This window comes from Dromiciops gliroides, chromosome 3, assembly GCF_019393635.1.
Source record: "Dromiciops gliroides isolate mDroGli1 chromosome 3, mDroGli1.pri, whole genome shotgun sequence".
In the NCBI taxonomy this organism is placed as follows: domain Eukaryota; kingdom Metazoa; phylum Chordata; class Mammalia; order Microbiotheria; family Microbiotheriidae; genus Dromiciops; species Dromiciops gliroides.
The window spans coordinates 403,077,002-403,095,907 of record NC_057863.1 but is presented as its reverse complement, the minus strand read 5'-3'; the positions used below and the strand labels follow the sequence as shown (position 1 = coordinate 403,095,907).

Genomic DNA, 18,906 nt, shown 5'->3' with positions numbered 1-18,906 from the left:
TCTTCTGGAATGTTCTCTAGATCCTCTAATACCATCCCTTGGGGCTTAAAAGAGGTATATTTAAAACAAATAAGAGGCAGGCAGGTCTACTCACCCAGAGGGGAATAAACTATAGAACTCATTATTGCAAAGAATAGTGCTGGCTATTTTGAAATAGCTTTGGAAATATCTTTCAATTCTTCAATACCCAGCTCAAATATCACCTCCTACATGAAGCCTTCCCAGATTCCATCAGCTAAAAACAACCTCTCCTTCCTCTTTGCTCCAATTTGTACTTTATTTGTATCTCTCTTCTGGCATTTATTACATTATTTCTTATAGTCTAGTTGGGTTTTTTTGCATAGAAAGTGGTTTACGTAGAACCTTGACATTGGAAGGCACATCAGAGGTCATCCACTTCAATCAAGACCCAAGCAGTCTATAAGCTTCTCACTGTCTTCTCTCCCTTAATAGATCTGAAAGTTCTGTGAGGGAAGGAGCTATGTCTTATTCACCCTTGTATAACCCTAGTACCTTAAACATTTCATAAGTATTTGTTGGATTTAATGGGGATAAATTCATAAATTTATATCTATGAGATAGATTCATAACATGTTAATAAAAATTGAAAAATATTTATCCTTAGCTTGTGAGGTGAGGTCATAATAACTCACATTAGTAATACTTTATAGTTCACTTTCCTCACAAAAACTCTGGGAGCTAATGTTATAATTATTGGCAACCCTATCTTACAGATGAAGACACTAAAGCTCAGAAAGAGTAAGTGACACAAGATTGAGAGCTGTTAAGATTTAGAGCTGAGAGGTCATGTCCAGCCCCACATTTTACAAATGAGGAAATGGAGACCCAGAGAGGGTATGAGCCTCTGGGAGGAAGCTATGGTGCCTCTTTCCCTTGAGAATTTATGGAATAGAAAAGACAACTCTATGTCAAGCATGGCCTACAAGGAAATGAGCTACTAAGGAAAATTTTTCCTTAATGTTCAACATCAATCTTACCTGCTATGATTAAAATCATTTGACCTTACACAGATATCAGAGGGGCATAGAAGGGGATTGGGGAAGATTCCGTTTCCTGGGTATAAGAAACACCTCCACAACAACAACAACAAAAAAATCTGGATAGTAAGTTGGGATCGATGATAGGGAGGAAAAGGGTGGAAAAGGAAAAAGGGGGCAAATAGGAAGGAACTAAAGGCAGATATAGGGACTACTCTTCCCTGCTTCCCTCCCAATGACCAAACAGATAATCAAAGACAGAGCTGAGATCAAACTTCAGTCTCCTGCCTCCTATTCCACTTCTCTTTCCACTACACTATACTGCCCTCTCATGGTGAACGATAATACCTCCTCCCAACCAACAGAGATAGAATCCCCGACTGCAAGGACTGTAGGACTTGCTTCCAAAGTGCCATTTATTCAACAATGAATGGATAAAGGAAGTATTTATTAACCACATGCTATGTGCTTAGCACAATCCCTGCTTCTAAGGAGCTCACATTCTAATGGAAGAGATAACTTATATGGAAGTTTTCAGCTACAAATAAGATAGAAAGATCCCATGGTCCTTAGGGCACAATGGCAAAACAGACGTTTATGCATTTTCTTTAATGTTATTTAAACAGATAAAATAATATCAGTTCCTGATATTGAGCCATTTGACTGTGCCAAGGGCGTCAATGACAAGAACTTTCTTTTCTGGATCTTAATTACATGGGGAAATAGCACCTGCAGCACTAGTTGTCAGGAATATCTTCACAGGGGCTGCTTCCCAGGATGATGGCTATGGACACTGGTTTGGGAAGCATTGCTATTACAAGACTCTTGAGTTCAGGATCCTGGGACCAAGAGGAGATAGTGGTCAGAGTAGTTGTGATCATTTGACTTCCCTGGTATATGTTGCCTCCTGTCTCTCTTGATTGTATCTTTTGGATACTTCTCTACCTACCTCATATCCTAAATATTCGTGATTGATGGAAAAGATTGATATTTAATTAGATTATCATGTCACCCGGGCAATTATTAACCCCCTACTGTATACCAGGCACTGTGCTAGAGTTAGACCCTCAGGTAAAAATACAAAGAATAGAACAGATCCCTCTCTCAAGGAGTTTACATTCTAATGGAAGACCACAAGTGTATAAAACTATAGAGAATGAATACAGCATAGTTAGAAATGGAGGGCACTAGCAGTTGAGAGAGTCAGGAAAGTCTTCCTGGAGAAAGTAGTACTTAATCTGCATCTTGAAGGAAGAGAAGAATTTTAGAGGCAGGGTGTGGATTGTCCACACATTGATGAAAGCCAGTTTAAACCACAGAAAAGAGAGGTGCCCTGCCATGTATGAGATACAAAGAAAAGACAAGGTTTTCTGGATGGAAAGTGGGAATTAACATCCATTGAAACTGGAAAGATGGGTTGTGACCAGATTGTGAAAAGCTTTAAACTGAGGAGTTCATATTTTATCTTAGAGGTAATAGGGAGCGTTACTGTAGTTTGTTGAATAGGGAAATGACATAGTTAGATCTGGTCTCAAGGAAATCACTGTGACAGCTGTGCGGAGGACAAAATAGAGTGGAAAAAGAAAGATTTGAGGCAAGGAGACCAATTGGAAGGCCACTTCCAGTGATGATGATGAGGGCCTGCGCTGAAGCAGTGGCTACATGAATAAAGAAAAGGAATCAAGTGCAAGAAATGTTATAGAGGTTGAGACGGCAAGATTGGCAATTGATTGGTTATGTGGGTTAAGGAACAGTGAGGAGTGGAGAATAATGCTGAAGCTACAAATCTAAAAAAAAAGCTACAAGAGAATTCTGGTGCCTTGAATGAAACAGGGAAGAGGAAAGGTTTGGGGGCAGACATGAGTTCTATTCTGGATGTGTTAAGTTTGAGATGCCTCTGGGATAGCCTGTTTAAAATGTCTAATAGACAGTTGGTGATGCTAAACTAAAGTTTAGGAGATAATGGGCTAGATTTATAGATCGATGAGTCATCTGAATAGAGATGATATCAAAACCCACGGGAGCTGAGAGGAAAAGAATGCACAGGACAGAGCTGAAAAGATGTAGTTACACAGGTTAGAATAATGAGGAGAGAGTGATGTCTTAAGATAGGTAGGTAGGTAGATACAGCATTTCTTAAGCACTGTATTAAGTCCTGGGAATACAAATACAGGCTAAAAAGAAAGATAATGCCTGTCTTCATTCTAATGAGGAAAGACAATACATGAAAAGGGGCCAAAAAAGCAGGGAGTGAGATAGAGGCACCCAAGTAGAGTCAGGAGTAGAGCCAGGAGAAAAGTGAGTGTGGCTGGCCTGGGTTCTTCCTTAAATGGTGGTTCTGGTCAGGAATTCACCAAATGGAGGAGGGGGATGCAGGGGTGAAGAAATCTCCAGAGTGAAAAGGTTGATGGGATAGGGGTGGAAAAGTTCTAGAGAGGAGAGCATAACCAGGAGGAGAGAGTATTCAACAGCTTCAGATACAGTTGATAGGTAGAGAAGAATGAGAAAAGACCATCCGATTTGGCAATTAAGAGATGATTGGTAATTTTGATGACAGCAGTTTTGGTTGAGTGATGAGCTGGGGAAAAAAGATAAAAGATGGATTCAGAAAGGGATTATATCTCAGGATTTGGTTTGGAGCCAAACTAGCCCTAAACCCTTTAGAAAGCTGAAGAAATTCATATCCTATCACTGGCTTTTGATTTCCCAAGTGCATAATGAGTACATTAATAACTTACACCACTTAATCATTCTCCTCATCTAGCCATTCTGCTACAGAATCTGTGCTCTCTTCTTGGATGAATACTATATTTTTCATTCCTTTACCCCAGTTTCTCAAAGTGGTCTTTCCCCTCAACTAAAACAACTCCCCAGATGCCAGCAACTGACAAATGGAAAAGTCAAGCTGCTTTTTTTTTTATTGATGGTCTACTATGTCACATTGATTTTCTCTGTCTGTCTTTGTCTTTCCGTCTCTTTCTCTGTCTCTCTCTATATACATCTATATGCATATAGATGTATATGTGTGTATAAATAATTTCACCGGATCCTCACAACAGCCCTGTGAGGAAAGTAGGGAAACTACTAATATGCCCATTTTATAGGAGAGGGCCTGCGATTAAACTCAGGGCCATTAAGTGACCTGCCAAAGGCCAAACAGGTAATAATAAGTGACAAAGTCTGGTCTCAGACTCAGGTCTTCTAACTTGAAGTCCAGTGTTTCACACTATATTAAATGGACATATTCTTCTATTTGACTCTACTAAGTTTTTCACCATTCTATACTTATGAAATCAATTGTTTTATCAGTTAGTCAATCAACAGTTATTTGTTAATCAAATACTAGCTTCCAAGGACTGTGCTAATCAGAAAGTTTCGGTAAAAATAGATTGTAAACTGAGTTCTCCTTGGCTATGAGGGACACAGAAGAAAATAAGGTCTCTGCTCTTGAGAGATGAATTCCTTTCCCCTGTGACTCATACTTATACCTATATCTCCCCCATCAATACCAGTCCCTCCACTTAATACCTACCCTGTTTCCTTTCTGTCTGTGTATAAGGGACCTCTTGAAAAAAAAGGTTTTATTGCTGTTGTGCTCAGCATAGCTATGTATCTCCCCTAGCGTGTTACCTGGCCTATATATACACCAACAGCCAATGGTATTAAATGTTTTATGTGAGGGCTAGGAATAATGGTGATGATACAATTCCCATCCAGATAATCAGGCATTCTCTAAGTTCCAAGTGGCGTGGAGTTGCTACAGGACCTCTACTTGCCATATTGAAGTTTTGCATCTGTTGTTCCCTGGTTCAACCTAAGTCATAATAGTGTCAAATGTTCTTATCACACTAGAGTTTTCACATCCATAATCTCATTTGTTCTTCATGGCACTCCAGTGTGGTAGAGGGTATAGCTATGAATATGCCTGTTTTAAATGAAGAGCCTGAGACCTAGAAAGATCAAGTCTTCCAGATTGCCCTGGAAGATAGTGGGGAGATTCACCCAGATGGAGCAAAGAATAATTCAGTCAGCCAGTTGGTTATTTAATAACTGAGCATTTACAATATGTTTGACACCATTCCAGGTATTGTAGTGAATACAAGATGAAAAGACAGTTTCTGCCCTCGGGGAGCTTATAGTTTACTTAGTGAAAGAGCTCTAACATCCAAGAAAACAAGAGCAATGCAAATATAAGTCAAGTGCTCAAAATTAAAACACTAAAAGAGGTCAAAGATAGGGAATCAAAAGGATAGTTGTGGAAGGCTTTATGAAGGAAGCAAGATCTGGCTTAGGTCTTAGCTTCTTGTAGGAAAAGGAACCATGACACCCCTGTAGTTTGCTATAGGGTTAGAGGTTAGTTTATTTTTATTTTATCTAGTTCCTGACTTCAAGACTAGATTTCTATCCATTGTGTCAAGTAGATAAACTGATATCTGTGTGACTATAATCCAGTTATTTAACCTCTCTTGGTTTTCATTTATGTAAAATCAGGAATTCATACCCTGTAATCTATGAACTTGTCAGAGAGAGAGAGAGAGAGGGATAGTACATAGTAGATAGACAGACATAGTTCAATATAATTGATTCCCCCCTTAATCCAATGCATTTTATTTTATTCATTTTAAAAAATGATTCTGAGAATGGATAGACTTCACCAGGTTGTCAGGAGGGCCCATGACATTTAAAAAAAACAATCTTAAGAACCCCTGGAGAAGATCCCTTTCAGCTCTGAGATTTAGCCTTCCATAAATAAAATCTTTCTGTTGTGGTTCAAAACCAAACATGGACAAAAATGGACCTGAACCTGCTCATTACTAAGCAAGGGTTCTTGTGCCAGGTTGGCAAGTTTTGTTGGGTTCTTTAGCTGCTCCAGCTCATCAGCAAGACTAATGGACAGTTAGTTGCTCAGAACCTGCCATTCAATCAAAAAGATCATTTAAAGTATTGACTGACTGTGAAATGCTATAAAAAAAAAAGGCAAGAGGGGCAGCTAGGTGGTGCAGTGGATAAAGCACTGGCCCTGGATTCAGGAGTACCTGAGTTCAAATCCGGCCTCAGACACTTGAAACTTACTAGCTGTGTGACCCTGGGCAAGTCACTTAACCCCCATTGCTCTGCAAAAAACAAAAAAACAAAAAAAAAAGCAAGAGATAGGACTAGGGTTCTTACCCTCAGGAAAGATTAACTGTAGTTAATGAGAAAAGATGCAACAGATGTCAAAGTTCTGGGGCAAATGAGTAGTACATACCTTGAGAAACTGCTGCAGAGCTAGAGGGGCAGGCAAGGCCTCCTGGCAGAGATGGATCTTGAGTTGGTCTTGAAGGATGCCTAGGAATTGAATAGGCAGAAGGAACTGGGGAGGGAAATCTAAGCAAGAGAAGTGACATAGGAAAATAGAGAGAAGATAGGATAGACATGTTGTACAAGGGGAAGTGAGAAGAACAGTCTGATGGAAAGTGCTATCAGGATATTTGCTGTCAGTCAATAAGCATTTATTAAGCTCCTACTATATGTCAGGCACTGTGTTGAGTGCCAGGGACACAAAGAAAAGCAAAACTACAGTCCCTGCCCTCACATACATAGAGGATGTGCCCAGGAGTATTGGATAGAGGCAATGTGAAGAACAGTTTTTCAGGAACTTTGGTTCCGACCCCTTTTCTCCTGGGGAACCCTGGTGGTGACATCCTCATCATAACCATAATACCTAGCATTTCTATATAGCTTACTTTGTGCCAGGCACTATGCTAAGTGCTTTAACATTATTATCTAATTTCATCTTATAATAACCCTGAGAGGTAGGTGCTATTATTTATTATTCCCATTTTACAGATGAGGAAACTGAGGCAAACAGAAGTTAAGTTATTTGCCTAGCCAGTAAGGTAGTAGATAGCTAGTGAGTGTCTGAGGCTGGATTTGAATTCAGGTCTTCCTGGCTCCAAGACCAGCATCTTCCATTTTCTGGGGCTATTTTGTAAACATGCAAGTTGGCCAGACTCTCAATTACTTTATATGGGTTAGTTTTCTATTGGTCAGCTAACCTGTGAGTTCCTTGACAAATGACGGTAGTCATTTCCTTATGTTCTTCAGACATAGCAGTCCAGCAGTATCCACTACATGAGAAAAGAAGAAAGTGAAGGTCTTGTGGAGGTGAAGCTAGATGGTCTTCCATGGCCAGAGAATCTCTTAAGGAGCAAACAGTTGTGACTATGCTAGCTCCTGTGGAAGTATCTGGTAGTGGTTCCCACAGGCAATGAAATGGTCTGGGGGAGATAACAGTAGCCCACGACCCTATTCTCCAGTGATAACAATGTCTACATTGAAAATGGTCCTGCATGCCGCCATCTTTGATACACTTGCTATAATAACAGTGTTCATGTTGTAGCTAGTACAGCATGTATCAAAGCATGCTATTTTTCACTTTCTGTATTTTTTCTTGTTTTTCCCCTTTGGGTCTGTGTCTTCTTTCACAACATGACTAATAATCATTTTGCATTATCGAACATGTATAACCTATATAAACTTGCTTATTATCTCTGGAAAGGGGGAGGTGAGGGAAAGAGAAAATTTGGAACGCAAAATTTTTTTAAATGAGTGTTTAAAATCTTCTTTACACATAACTGGGGAAAAATGAAATATTATTTAAAAAAAGAAAATAGTACTATATGCCACCGGTGGTCTTTGATACACTTTGCTACAGAGAATCATGTTCACTATTGCCCTGCTCTGTATTTCTATCTTCTGAGTATATTTTGTCTTTCTACCTTTGTTCTCAAAGAATTTACTCTTGCTTTTCTGGAGGTATTTTTTGTTAATCCCACCTGCCTCCTTGGAGAAAAATGAAAAGTTCCAACTCTTTTAACTCAAACCTTTGCTGGGTACCCACTGTGTGTTCAGTTATGTATTCCTCTCAAAAATAATTGTGCTCAGTGGGGCAGTCTACCCCTAAAATCTATACTCAGAGTGAAGGCTGAGCATGATGAATCACTTGAGCTGGAGGGTTCTGGGCTCTAATAGGAATAAAACTGATCCGTTGTCTGCCTTGAATCCAGTAACAATATGGGGAGCCACTGGGATTGGGTTGGGGGTGGGGAGTAGCAGGTTGCCTAAAGAGGGGCCTAGATCAGAAACGGAGTGGGTCAAAACTTCTATGTTGATCAGCAGTGAGATTGTGCCCACAAATGATTGCTGCATGTCCAGCTTGGATGAGATCATGAAAACCAGTCTCAAGAAGAAAAAAAAAAGTGAAATAGTCTGGGATATCTGGAAGAAAGGTTTTGTTCTACCGCCATTACTTGGCATTGCTCAAGCTATGTAAATACTACCCATTTTTCAAATCTTACCTTATTTATGAAGCCTTCATTAACTTTTCCAGCCATCACAGCCTCCTTTCTCTGAAATAGAGTCAATGGCCTTGGCTTCAGATCCTAGCTTTGCTATTTATTGAGTAACCTTGGACAAATGACTTAACTTCTACTGGCCTCAGATTCCTTACCTTTGAAATGAGGGGGGTTGGACTAGATGTTTCCTGAGGTTTCTTCCATCTCTAAACCTGTGATCTTATGAAATCCTATAGCTTTAGAATATGAACCAAAGTTTAGGACTTAATGATTTTCTGATTGTTTCATGTCCCTACGTTATGTCTATCTAACTGTATCATGAATTCCTCAAGAACAAGAATCATGTCTTATATGTCTTTATACCCCTACTTTACTCGAGTGGTATCTTTCACACAGTAAATATCTAATTTTTAGCTTGTTGTTGAGTCTTTACTCATTTTAAGTGTCTTGTTGGATCTGTCTACAGCTTATCAGTGATGGCAGTGTGGTCTATGCTGAGGCACTCTGGGACCATGTCACCATGGACGACCAAGAACTGGGGTTCAAGGCTGGAGATGTCATTGAAGTGATGGATGCAACCAACAAAGAGTGGTGGTGGGGGCGGATCCTGGATGGTGAGGGCTGGTTTCCTGCCAGCTTTGTCCGGGTAAGACTTAAACATTTATGTTCACTTGTGGCCACTAGCATCTGTCTCTGCCCTGTGTTCTTCCAGCACAAATAAGACAGGGGAGTGATTCCTTCAGAATTTGTTCAATTTTCAATACACAAGAAATGTTCTTCCTTTAGTAATTCTGATCTGAAGTAGCACACTGGAAGATTTCTCATTTTTTATGCTATTAAATGTTACTGCCTGGATTTGTCCCATCTAGGCTAATCTGCAACAAAATTATAAAAAGTAGATGAAGTTTGTCTCCTGTGTCCTCTCATCTCCTTTTTCAGTGCTGTTCTTTTCCAGTGCCCTCATGTTGCCTACGGTGGTCCCCACCTACCCAACGTTTCAGAATTATCAGTCAGTCACCAAGAAGTCATTAAGTGCTTACTATGTGCCAGTCATTGTGCTAGGTGCTGAATATATAAGAATGAATTGCTCCTTAGTTCCTTCTTCCCTAGCCCAAATCATAATGCCCATTCTTTTAGGGCCTTGATCTCAGCTATCAGGGTGGAAAACCAGAGCTTAAACTAATACGCATCAAGAAGTTTATGGCTGATAATGGCTAATGTATCACCCTTCTGAGACAGTTACATTTAAAATAAGCAGCTTGGTTCAACCTCACAGCGCTCAGGTCAGCAAAGTTGACCAAAAAAAAAAAAAAAAAAAAGGAAAATGACAAATGTTAAGGGGGCTGTAGGAAAACTGGTACATTAATGCCTTGTTGGCAGAACTGTGAATTAGTCCAGCCATTTTGGAAAATTATTTGGAACTATGCCCAACAAGCTATTAAAATGTTCCCTTTGACCCAGTAATAGACCTAGGTCTATACCCCCCAAAGAGACCACAAAAAGAGGGAAAAGACCCATATGTACAAAAATATTTATAGCAGCTCTTTTTGTGATAGCAAAGAATTGGAAAGCAAGGAGTATAATATCAACTGGATAATGTTGAACAAGTTATGTCATACGAATGTGATGGTATGCTCTTATGCTGTGAAAAATTATAAAGGGAATGGTTTCAGAGAAATCTGGAAAGACTTGTATTAACTGAGGGAGAATAAAATACACAAAACTGGGAGAACAATTTACATAGCAACAACAGTATAAAAGCAAACGACTGAAGGAATTAGGAACCTTGAACAATGATCTTTCAGTGACCAACCAGAATTCCAGAGGACTCATGATGAAACATTCTATCCACCTCATGATAGAGATGATGGACTTAGAGTGCAGTCTGGGGCATACATTTTTGGAAATGACCAATGTGAGAATTTGTTTCATTTGACCATTATTGTTTGTAATAGGTGTTTCGGGGTTGTTTTTTATGATGTTTAAAATCTAATGTATGTCCTTACCTGCCAACCCCCGCCCCCAGTTTGGGGGGAAACTAGCTAAGATTTATTGATAAATTCAGCAAGAGTTTAGGCTTTTAAGTATTTATTAAAGAGTAATGACAACACATGGAGTACAGTAACACAAGAAAAGTTTATCTATTTTCTTCTTCTTCGTCTTCTTCTTCTTTCTCTCTCTCTCCCCCCTCCCCCCACCAACCCAAAGTTCTGGCATGAAAAGGGCTGATCCAGGGAGCCCGCCGCACCTTCCTACTTCCTACTTCCTGTCTCCCTCCCTGGAAGGGGAGGTCCTTCAAGCTTATTGGTTGAGGGTGGTCTCCTGTTCACCCCACTCAGGGCCAGCCAGGGGTGTGGTCTCGATTTAATCAACCTTAAGTAGGTTCTCAGTCAGTTTCCCAGTCTCACCCAATTCAATCAATTCCAAGTCAATCTTCAGGTGGGGGCCCCTGGGCGTCTGCCAAATCCCATTATTTTATCACTTTTTCTTGCTTTCTCAGTGAGGGACATGGCAGGAGGAGAGGAAGGGGAGATAGATGGCAGATAGAAAAGGTGTATTTTCATTTGAAAAATAAAATAAGATGAGAATCTTTTGTTTTGTTTTGTTTTTGCGGGGCAATGGGGGTTAAGTGACTTGCCCAGGGTCACACAGCTAGTAAGTATCAAGTGTCTGAGGCCGGATTTGAACTCAGGTACTCCTGAATCAGGGCCGGTGCTTTATCCACTGCGCCACCTAGCTGCCCCCCAAGATGAGAATCTTGACAACCCAAAGAAGTGAACCTCTAATAATCATGACTGTTGATGTTTAACCATCATTTGAAAGGCCAGACAAGAGAAACATTTGAGGGCAAGTGGTTCCCTATGAATAAGATTCTTTTTCCTCCTTCCCTTCCCTTGGACACAGTACCCTGGAATCTATAAACCTCATTCAAATGGAGATAGATTATTTTCTTTACCACTGAGCCATTTATAAGTTAAAGTCAAAGCGTCCATATATGTCTGTCCCCACTAAATCTTCATCATCCTTTTCTTCCTGAGACTTAAGCAATCTTTCCTCTCTGTTTCCCAGTATGTCTTGACTACTGAACCATTGACAATTGGTATGATTCAGAATCCTGCTGAATCATAGCCAAAGGTTTTGCCTTCCAACATAGCTATACCCCCATTTTAAGGAAACACAATTTGTGTGAGGGAATATGATGTTCAGGCACTCTCTCCACTGTATCCCTTAGGCATCTAGCACTATCACGTTTGGACACAGACACCCACAATCCATTGTCCCCCATTGTAGCTCCTTGCTCGGATCCATCTCCCTTCTCAGTGCCTTTACACTAGCCTTCTTAGGGTAATGTCCCATAAATGCCAAGACTGTCTCTTCCATTAACATATATCTTCTTTGTGTCTCACTTAGGTGGTGTGATAAATTTGTTCTGCTATTTTCTAATATACGTTTTTCTTGTAATGTTGCATATTACAGCTATTGGTGTGTCTTATCTATCTACTAGACATAAGAAGGAGGAAGGAAGGAAGGAGGGAAAGAAGGGAGGAAGAGAGGGAGGAAGGGAAAGAAGGAAGAAAGAAAGGAAGGAGAGAAGGAAGGAATATGAGAGGAAAGGAAGGGAGGAAGTAAAGGAAGGAAAGAAGGAAGAAAAGAAGAAAGGAAGGGTAACTCTATAGGAAAGAAAGAAACAAAAAAAAAAAAAGAAAGAAAGCAGGAGGATTTTAACAGAAGTTTTGGGGGCCCAAAGTAAAAATGTTCTTGTGTCTCAGCTTGCTGTGTTGAGTAGATGTGGCCACTTATACACACACACGCACACGTACACACACACACACACACACACACACACACACCCTCTCTTATGACCCTGTACAAAACTTACAACTAACTCTATTATACATGAGTACTGGATACTTTCCCTATAGGTGTAGAAAATGTCCTCAGCCAATGCATCTTCTCTGCAATTTTTCCTCTTAAAGAGAGCTGCATGGAGCAATGAGAAATTCAGTGATTTACCCAGAGTCACAGATTGAGCATATGTCAGAGGTGGTACTTGAACTCAGGTGTTCCAAGCACTGACGACACCTCTGTGTCTGATAAAGCTTAATATGAAAAAGGCCTGACACCATCATTTGACAGAAAACATCCTTTATGGGAGATCACTTGCTGTTTATGCATACGTGCCTTAAGAACCCATTCTAAGCAGAACTGTGAAATCAGCAAAATATGACTTCACCATCTTTTCACATCTACTCTATCTCCTGTGCGTGTGTGTGTGTGTGTGTGTGTGTGTGTGTGTCTTTTCCCTCCATTTTAGGAGCAAACTCATGTTTCTCCCTAAACATTCCCATTATTATGAGTGGGCACAATTTAGTGGTAGGTACTAAATGTATTACCTACCCCCAGGGTATTTGCACTTCAAAAGAGAAGTCTGGAAAAGCCCATTCTTAACCCAAATAAAAGAAGCTACAGAGATTAAATTTTTTTTTTTTTTTTTGGTGAGGCAATTGGAGTTAAGTGACTTGCCTAGGGTCACACAGCTAGTAAGTGTTAAGTGTCTGAGGCCAGATTTGAACTTAGATCTTTCTGACTCCAGGGCCAGTGCTCTATCCACTGCGCCACCTAGCTGCCCCAATAAATTTTTTCAAGCCCTGTTACTCGCTAGTGGGGTCCATGTGTTTGAAAGGGGGGACAATGGGAGGAATCTTCTTGATACTCTCTGTCACATGTTGAAATCCAAGCGTGTTTGCCCAGAAGTGCATATAGTTGCATGCTCAGTGACTGTCCTTAAAATGCCAAACATTGAAATTAAGCTAGTCAACGGCTTTATTGGCACCAGAATCACCTGTCATGTTTTCTTCCAGTTTCACACCACATTGTGTGAGCTGGGTGTGCAGAGCCATTGCCTTTGCTTGGCTGCCACCTACTGGTCATTTATGAGAAAACACCTGAACTTTATAGCCTCATTTACCCCAAACTTCTGTGGCTGACTAAAACCTGAAGCCTCCCTCCAAACTTGTCTAACTCCATGGCCTATTCCCATCCCACCCCCCGAATCTCCACACAGTCTCTGATCCCCAGAGCTTCCCCTCTTTATCCCTAGTATACAACCTCTTCCCTCCTTTCCTCTTCATATATACTGTGACGACTAAAATCTAATGTGTGTGTCCTTACCTGCCCCGCAATGTGTGTGTGTGTGTGGGGGGGGGAAACTAGCTAGGATTTACTTATAAATTAGAAACTTCAGCAGCAGTGTTTGGGCCTTAAGCATTTATTAAAGTATATTAGAAGTCAGTAAAGAGGGGCAGCTAGGTGGCGCAGTGGATAGAGCACCGGCCCTGGAGTCAGGAGGGCCTGAGTTCAAATCCGGCCTCAGACACTTAACACTTACTAGCTGTGTGACCCTGGGCAAGTCACTTAACCCCAATTGCCTCACTAAAAAAAAAAAAGAAGAAGAAGTCAGTAAAGAGAACGTGTGGAGTTAAGAAAGATAGCCAAAGTCTATCTACCCTAGGGTTCAGAATCGACTCCTTCTTCTTCCCTTAGCCACCAACCTGAGGTTCCTGAAGGAAAGAGGCCAGAGCTAGGGAGCCAGCCTCCCTTCCTACTTGCTGTCTCCCACCCTGGGAGGGGAGGTCCTTCAAACTGATTGGTTGAGGGTGGCCTCGTTTTGATGTCATAGTCCACAGCCTCTGAGAACAACACCCCACTCAGGGCTGGCCAGGTGTGGTCTTGATTTAATCAACCTTATGTAGGTTCTCAGTCTCTGTCAGTCTCACCCAATTCAATCAATTCCAAATCAATCTTCAGGTAGGGCCACTGGGCGTCTGCCAAATCCCATTATTTTCTCACAATACCTTACCGTCCTTCGTCTTTTCTCTCCTGTCTCAAGGACCTCTGACTCCAGATCAGGGACTTACAAATCTAAAAGGTATCTGTCAGGGTTGTACCAGGCTTAGATACTTAATAAATATTTGACTGACTGATTGACAAAACAGTTTGTTCTGCATTTTCCCAATTAATGAGCACCATTTGTTTCCAGCTCTTACTTCTTTTTTTTTTTTTTTTTTGCGGGGCAATGGGGGTTAAGTGACTTGCCCAGGGTCACACAGCTAGTAAGTGTCAAGTGTTTGAGGCCGGATTTGAACTCAGGAACTCCTGAATCCAGGGCCGGTGCTTTATCCACTGCGCCACCTAGCTGCCCCTTCCAGCTCTTACTAAAACCAAAATAGGACACATTTTGTATTCTTGTGTTGAATGAATAGAGAAGAGGGAAGAGAAAGTGGAGAAAGAAGAATCTAGCATATTTCTATCCCTGGCTTTCCTATATAACATAAGAAAGGGGCATAATTATCTGACCTGGTATATAGTGACATCTTCATGATATTCAGGTAAATAGGAAAAGGAAGTAATTTTCCTTTGCTTCATTCTTTGTGCCCAAAGCTATCAGCATTGACTACATTAGTATGAAATATCTGTATACTTCCATGGGTGAGCCTCTACTATGTCTCCCACCATATGTTGCCACTGACATTAGAATAATGTCACATATTTGATAACAGTAAAGAACCTGTACAATCAGGCATTAAATTTAGTATAGCTAAATTAAATATAGTGAAAAAGGTATATTATAGGAATGAGAATGGAATATATGGTATATGTATGAATGGTGTATATATGTGTTGATACATGAATGTGTGCATTGTTTGTCTATGTACATGTAGTCATGTTCTTATAAAAGTGTGTATATATACACAGGTATGTGTATGTTTGTTTTTATGTGTATTTCAATAAGGCAACTAGTACAGTGACTATAGAGGGAACTTGGAGTCAAGAAAACCTGGGTCCATATCCCACCTCTGATATTTATTAGTATTTAGCACAGTGCCTGGCAACATAGTAGGTGTTTAGTAAATGTATACTGACTGATTAACTATGTGACCATGAGCCTTTACCTCAAGCAACTCTCTAAAGCTACAAGTTATAGATGTGTTATGAGCTGCATCATTTCCTATCAAGAGTAATAAAAATAGCTAGTATTTGTATGGGAACTACTATGTGCCAAGTGCTTTACACATATTATCTCCCTTGATCCTCACAACAACCATTATTATCATCTCCATTTTACAGTTGAGGAAACTGAGGTAGATAGTAGTTAAGTGACCTGTCCAAGGCCATAGAAGCTAGTAAGTGTCTGAGGCCAGATTTGAACTAGGTTTTCCTGACTCCAAGCCCAGTACTTAATCCACTGTGCCACCTAGGTATGAAGAAATCATAGGTTCTTGACATATTGGTGTAATTGTGGGCTAGTGCTTTGTATTGACAAATTGTCATATTATGAGTTAGTGCTTATTTATGGTGCACCTGCATAAGTGGGCATGTATGGATGGCAGGAGAAAGTTGTCTGCTCCCGATTCTACTGTGCCCCATTTTGGACATGATAGTCTAGGTCATAAACATACCCAAGGTTGTACGGGTAAATATTTAACAACTGGCTTTCCCCACCCTCAAAATAAATGTATGCATGACACACTTTTAAGTGTAATCTGCATTATTAACATTAACCATGACTTTTTTAAGCCTAGGCAATCAACAAAATAATAAATCAAGTCCTGATTTGTAAAGTTTACCAGTTTCTGAGGTGTAAAAGGTTAACATTCGGCTTTCCTAAACTGGTTCGATCTGGCTCCAGCTTAGCCCTGGATATGCCCCAGAAGGTGGGAACCATTGTCCTGACAGCTCTGTGAATTTTAATTTAGCTCCGAGTCAACCAGGATGAGCCAATGGAAGACTACCCTGCCAAGGCCGAGGACGGCAAAGAAGCAGACACTGGCAGCATCTCCCGGCGCCAAGGCACAGCACAGACCAGCAAGGATCAGATGAGGACCAATGTAATAAATGAAATCATCAGCACTGAAAAAGATTACATCAAACACCTGAAGGACATCTGTGAGGTGAATGGAGGGGGAGGTGCATTCTGTCCCAAGCCAGCAGGGGTCGCTAGCTCTCATTTCTGAAATAGCACAATGACTGACCCCTATCTAACTTTTAGTGTTGGCTTAAAAACTGTTAAGAGAATGAGAACAAGCCCCTTACCCTTGTGTTTATTGCTATATATTTTTCCAAGCTTCAAAGGTCTAGATTTTCACTCTCTGCTACTAACCATCAGTTTTATTTGAGCAAGTGATTTTCCTTCCTTGAGCCTAATATCCTCACTTGTTTTTTGTTTTTTTGCGGGGCAATGGGGGTGAAGTGACTTGCCCAGGGTCACACAGCTGGTAAGTGTCAAGTGTCCGAGGCCAGATTTGAACTCAGGCACTCCTGAATCCAGGGCTGGTGCTTTATCCACTGCACCACCTAGCCGCCCCCTAATTTCCTCACTTGTAAAATAAAGAGGCAGAGCTAGTTGATTTCCATCACTAAAAACTCCATATTCATGATCACATTTTATCCAACCCTATGAAATATATTGAGCAGACATTATATTGACAGATGGGGAAACTGAGTTTCTGAGAGATGAACCCGCCCAAGATCACAAGGCAAACTAGAGGCAGAAACAGAACTAGAATCCTGATCTCAGGATTCATAGACTGGGCTCTCCCCCCTATATGCCACTGTAACTTAAGAGTTCAAAGTACAGGTAGTGCAGTGGATAAAGCACTGGCCCTGGATTCAGGAGGACCTGAGTTCAAATATGACCTCAGACACTTGACACTTTTACTAGCTGTGTGACCCTGGGCAAGTCACTTAACCCTCATTGCCCCACCAAAAAGAAAAAGTACAGGTATCCAAGCAAACATTTCAGCCAGAATCCTCAAATCCTATATTCTTAGCTAGAAGAGGGACCTCTGAGACCATCTAGTCCATTTTTCCTCACCATTTTTCAGATAAGAAAAGTACAAAGCAGATTGGCCTATGGTTTACTGGAGGTTGTATACGTAGCAAAAGGGATTTGAACCCAGGTCCTATGACTCCAGGACTCTGAGATAAAGGGACCTCTGCGATGACTGCTGGCATGGTCTGTGTCCCAAACTGATCTTTAGTGATTCTTTATTTCTCTTTTCATCCTAGTCTTAATCTCTCTCATACTCTTTGAGAAATTGAGAGAACCATCAGACAAAAGGATTGAACTCTACTTGTCTTTACCAAGGCTTCCTTTGGGGGACTTACTGGATGACCTTGGGAGAGTCACTTATCCTTTCTTTCCTTATCTGTAAAAAGAATGATTCAACTCAGGGACTTAAAGGATCATACATCTAGAGCTAGAAAGGATCCCACAGGCCATTTGGTGCCACTCCCTCATTTTACTGATGAGGAGACTGAGGGCCAGGGAAGTTAAGCAATTAACCCAAAGTCACACAAGCCCTAAGTAGCAGAGGTGAGAGCTAAGGTCCTTTCCAGCTCTAAGCCCCAAAATCCTATGTTTTTCCCTCAGACAAATCCAAGGCCTAAATTTACAGACCCTCATCCTTACTATAGGATCTAAGCTCCCTCCTCTTCTCCTAAGATTCATTCATAAAGCAAACATTTATTAATCACCTACTGTGTACTGTGGGAGTTACAAGAAAAGGAGGCTACATATCACTGTCCTAAATGCATTTGCAGATTAGATGGGGAAACAAATGTACAAATGTGGAAAGACACTTAACAGTACTCCAATTATAACACACTACTTTGCAAATGTCAAAATGAAAAATGAATGGTAGGGATAGTAAGTCCTATTCAAAGTTCAAAGGGAAGAAGAAATCTTTAGCAGCTCGGGTGGCCAGAGAAAGCTTTTGGGGGGGGAGAGAAGCAGAGCTCTCTCTGTCCTAGTGCCCTCTCCCTGGCTCCCAGGCCAGCAGAATTCCTCACCTGCGGTCTTACCCACAGGGCTACATCAAACAGTGCCGCAAGCGGGCAGACATGTTTACAGAGGAGCAGCTAAAGACAATCTTTGGGAACATCGAAGAGATTTACAAGTGCCAGAAAAGGTTTGTGAAGGCACTCGAGAAGAAGTTCAACAGGGAGCACCCCCATCTGAGTGAGCTGGGCTCCTGCTTCTTGGAATATGTAAGTGAGCAGGCTGGTTATTCATAAGGAAATACTTTCTTTTCTGAAACCAGACCGACTGGTCTTGTGTTCAGAAACGTGAGAAAAGATGTTGCATTTGGCAAATTAAGAGAACACTACAAGCTTTGGAGAGAGTAGTTTCAGCCAGATGAATGTCCTGGACCCAGACCACAGAGCTTTGTGATTTTCTCTAGCTCCACTCAGCAGCGTGTGAGTAGGAGCAAAGGAGGCGAATGGGGAAAATGGCCCAGGGTTGGTTTCCCTATTCCCCAGTTTGTAGACAAAATAAATGTTTTGCAGTGGCAAAAACACAGAATTGTGTCAGGAAGACAATTGTAGCCATTAATAGTCCTGATCTCACTGCTCTGTGATACTGCTCACTTTTTCCAAATACTGTCATATCATTAACTTTTGATTAAAAAAATAGATGATGTTGTCTTTATGATTGAAAAACTTACCCATTCTAGATATATGGCTACACAGATAGTGCAAAATTCTGGCCTGGTTCCTTGTGCATGGTA

At 40.9% G+C, this 18,906-nt stretch overlaps 1 protein-coding gene across 5 annotated transcripts in view; it reads left to right on the top strand.

Annotated features, from left to right (window-relative positions):
- Positions 1-18,906, top strand: part of ARHGEF4 (Rho guanine nucleotide exchange factor 4) — a 265,862-nt gene that overhangs the window by 232,187 nt on the left and 14,769 nt on the right. For all 5 annotated transcript variants that reach the window (XM_043991992.1, XM_043991994.1, XM_043991996.1 and 2 more), the window contains 3 exons: positions 8,802-8,981; positions 16,093-16,287; positions 18,206-18,385. In XM_043991992.1, the coding sequence (XP_043847927.1) occupies positions 8,802-8,981; positions 16,093-16,287; positions 18,206-18,385 (555 nt within the window). The remainder of the gene's footprint in view (positions 1-8,801; positions 8,982-16,092; positions 16,288-18,205; positions 18,386-18,906) is intronic.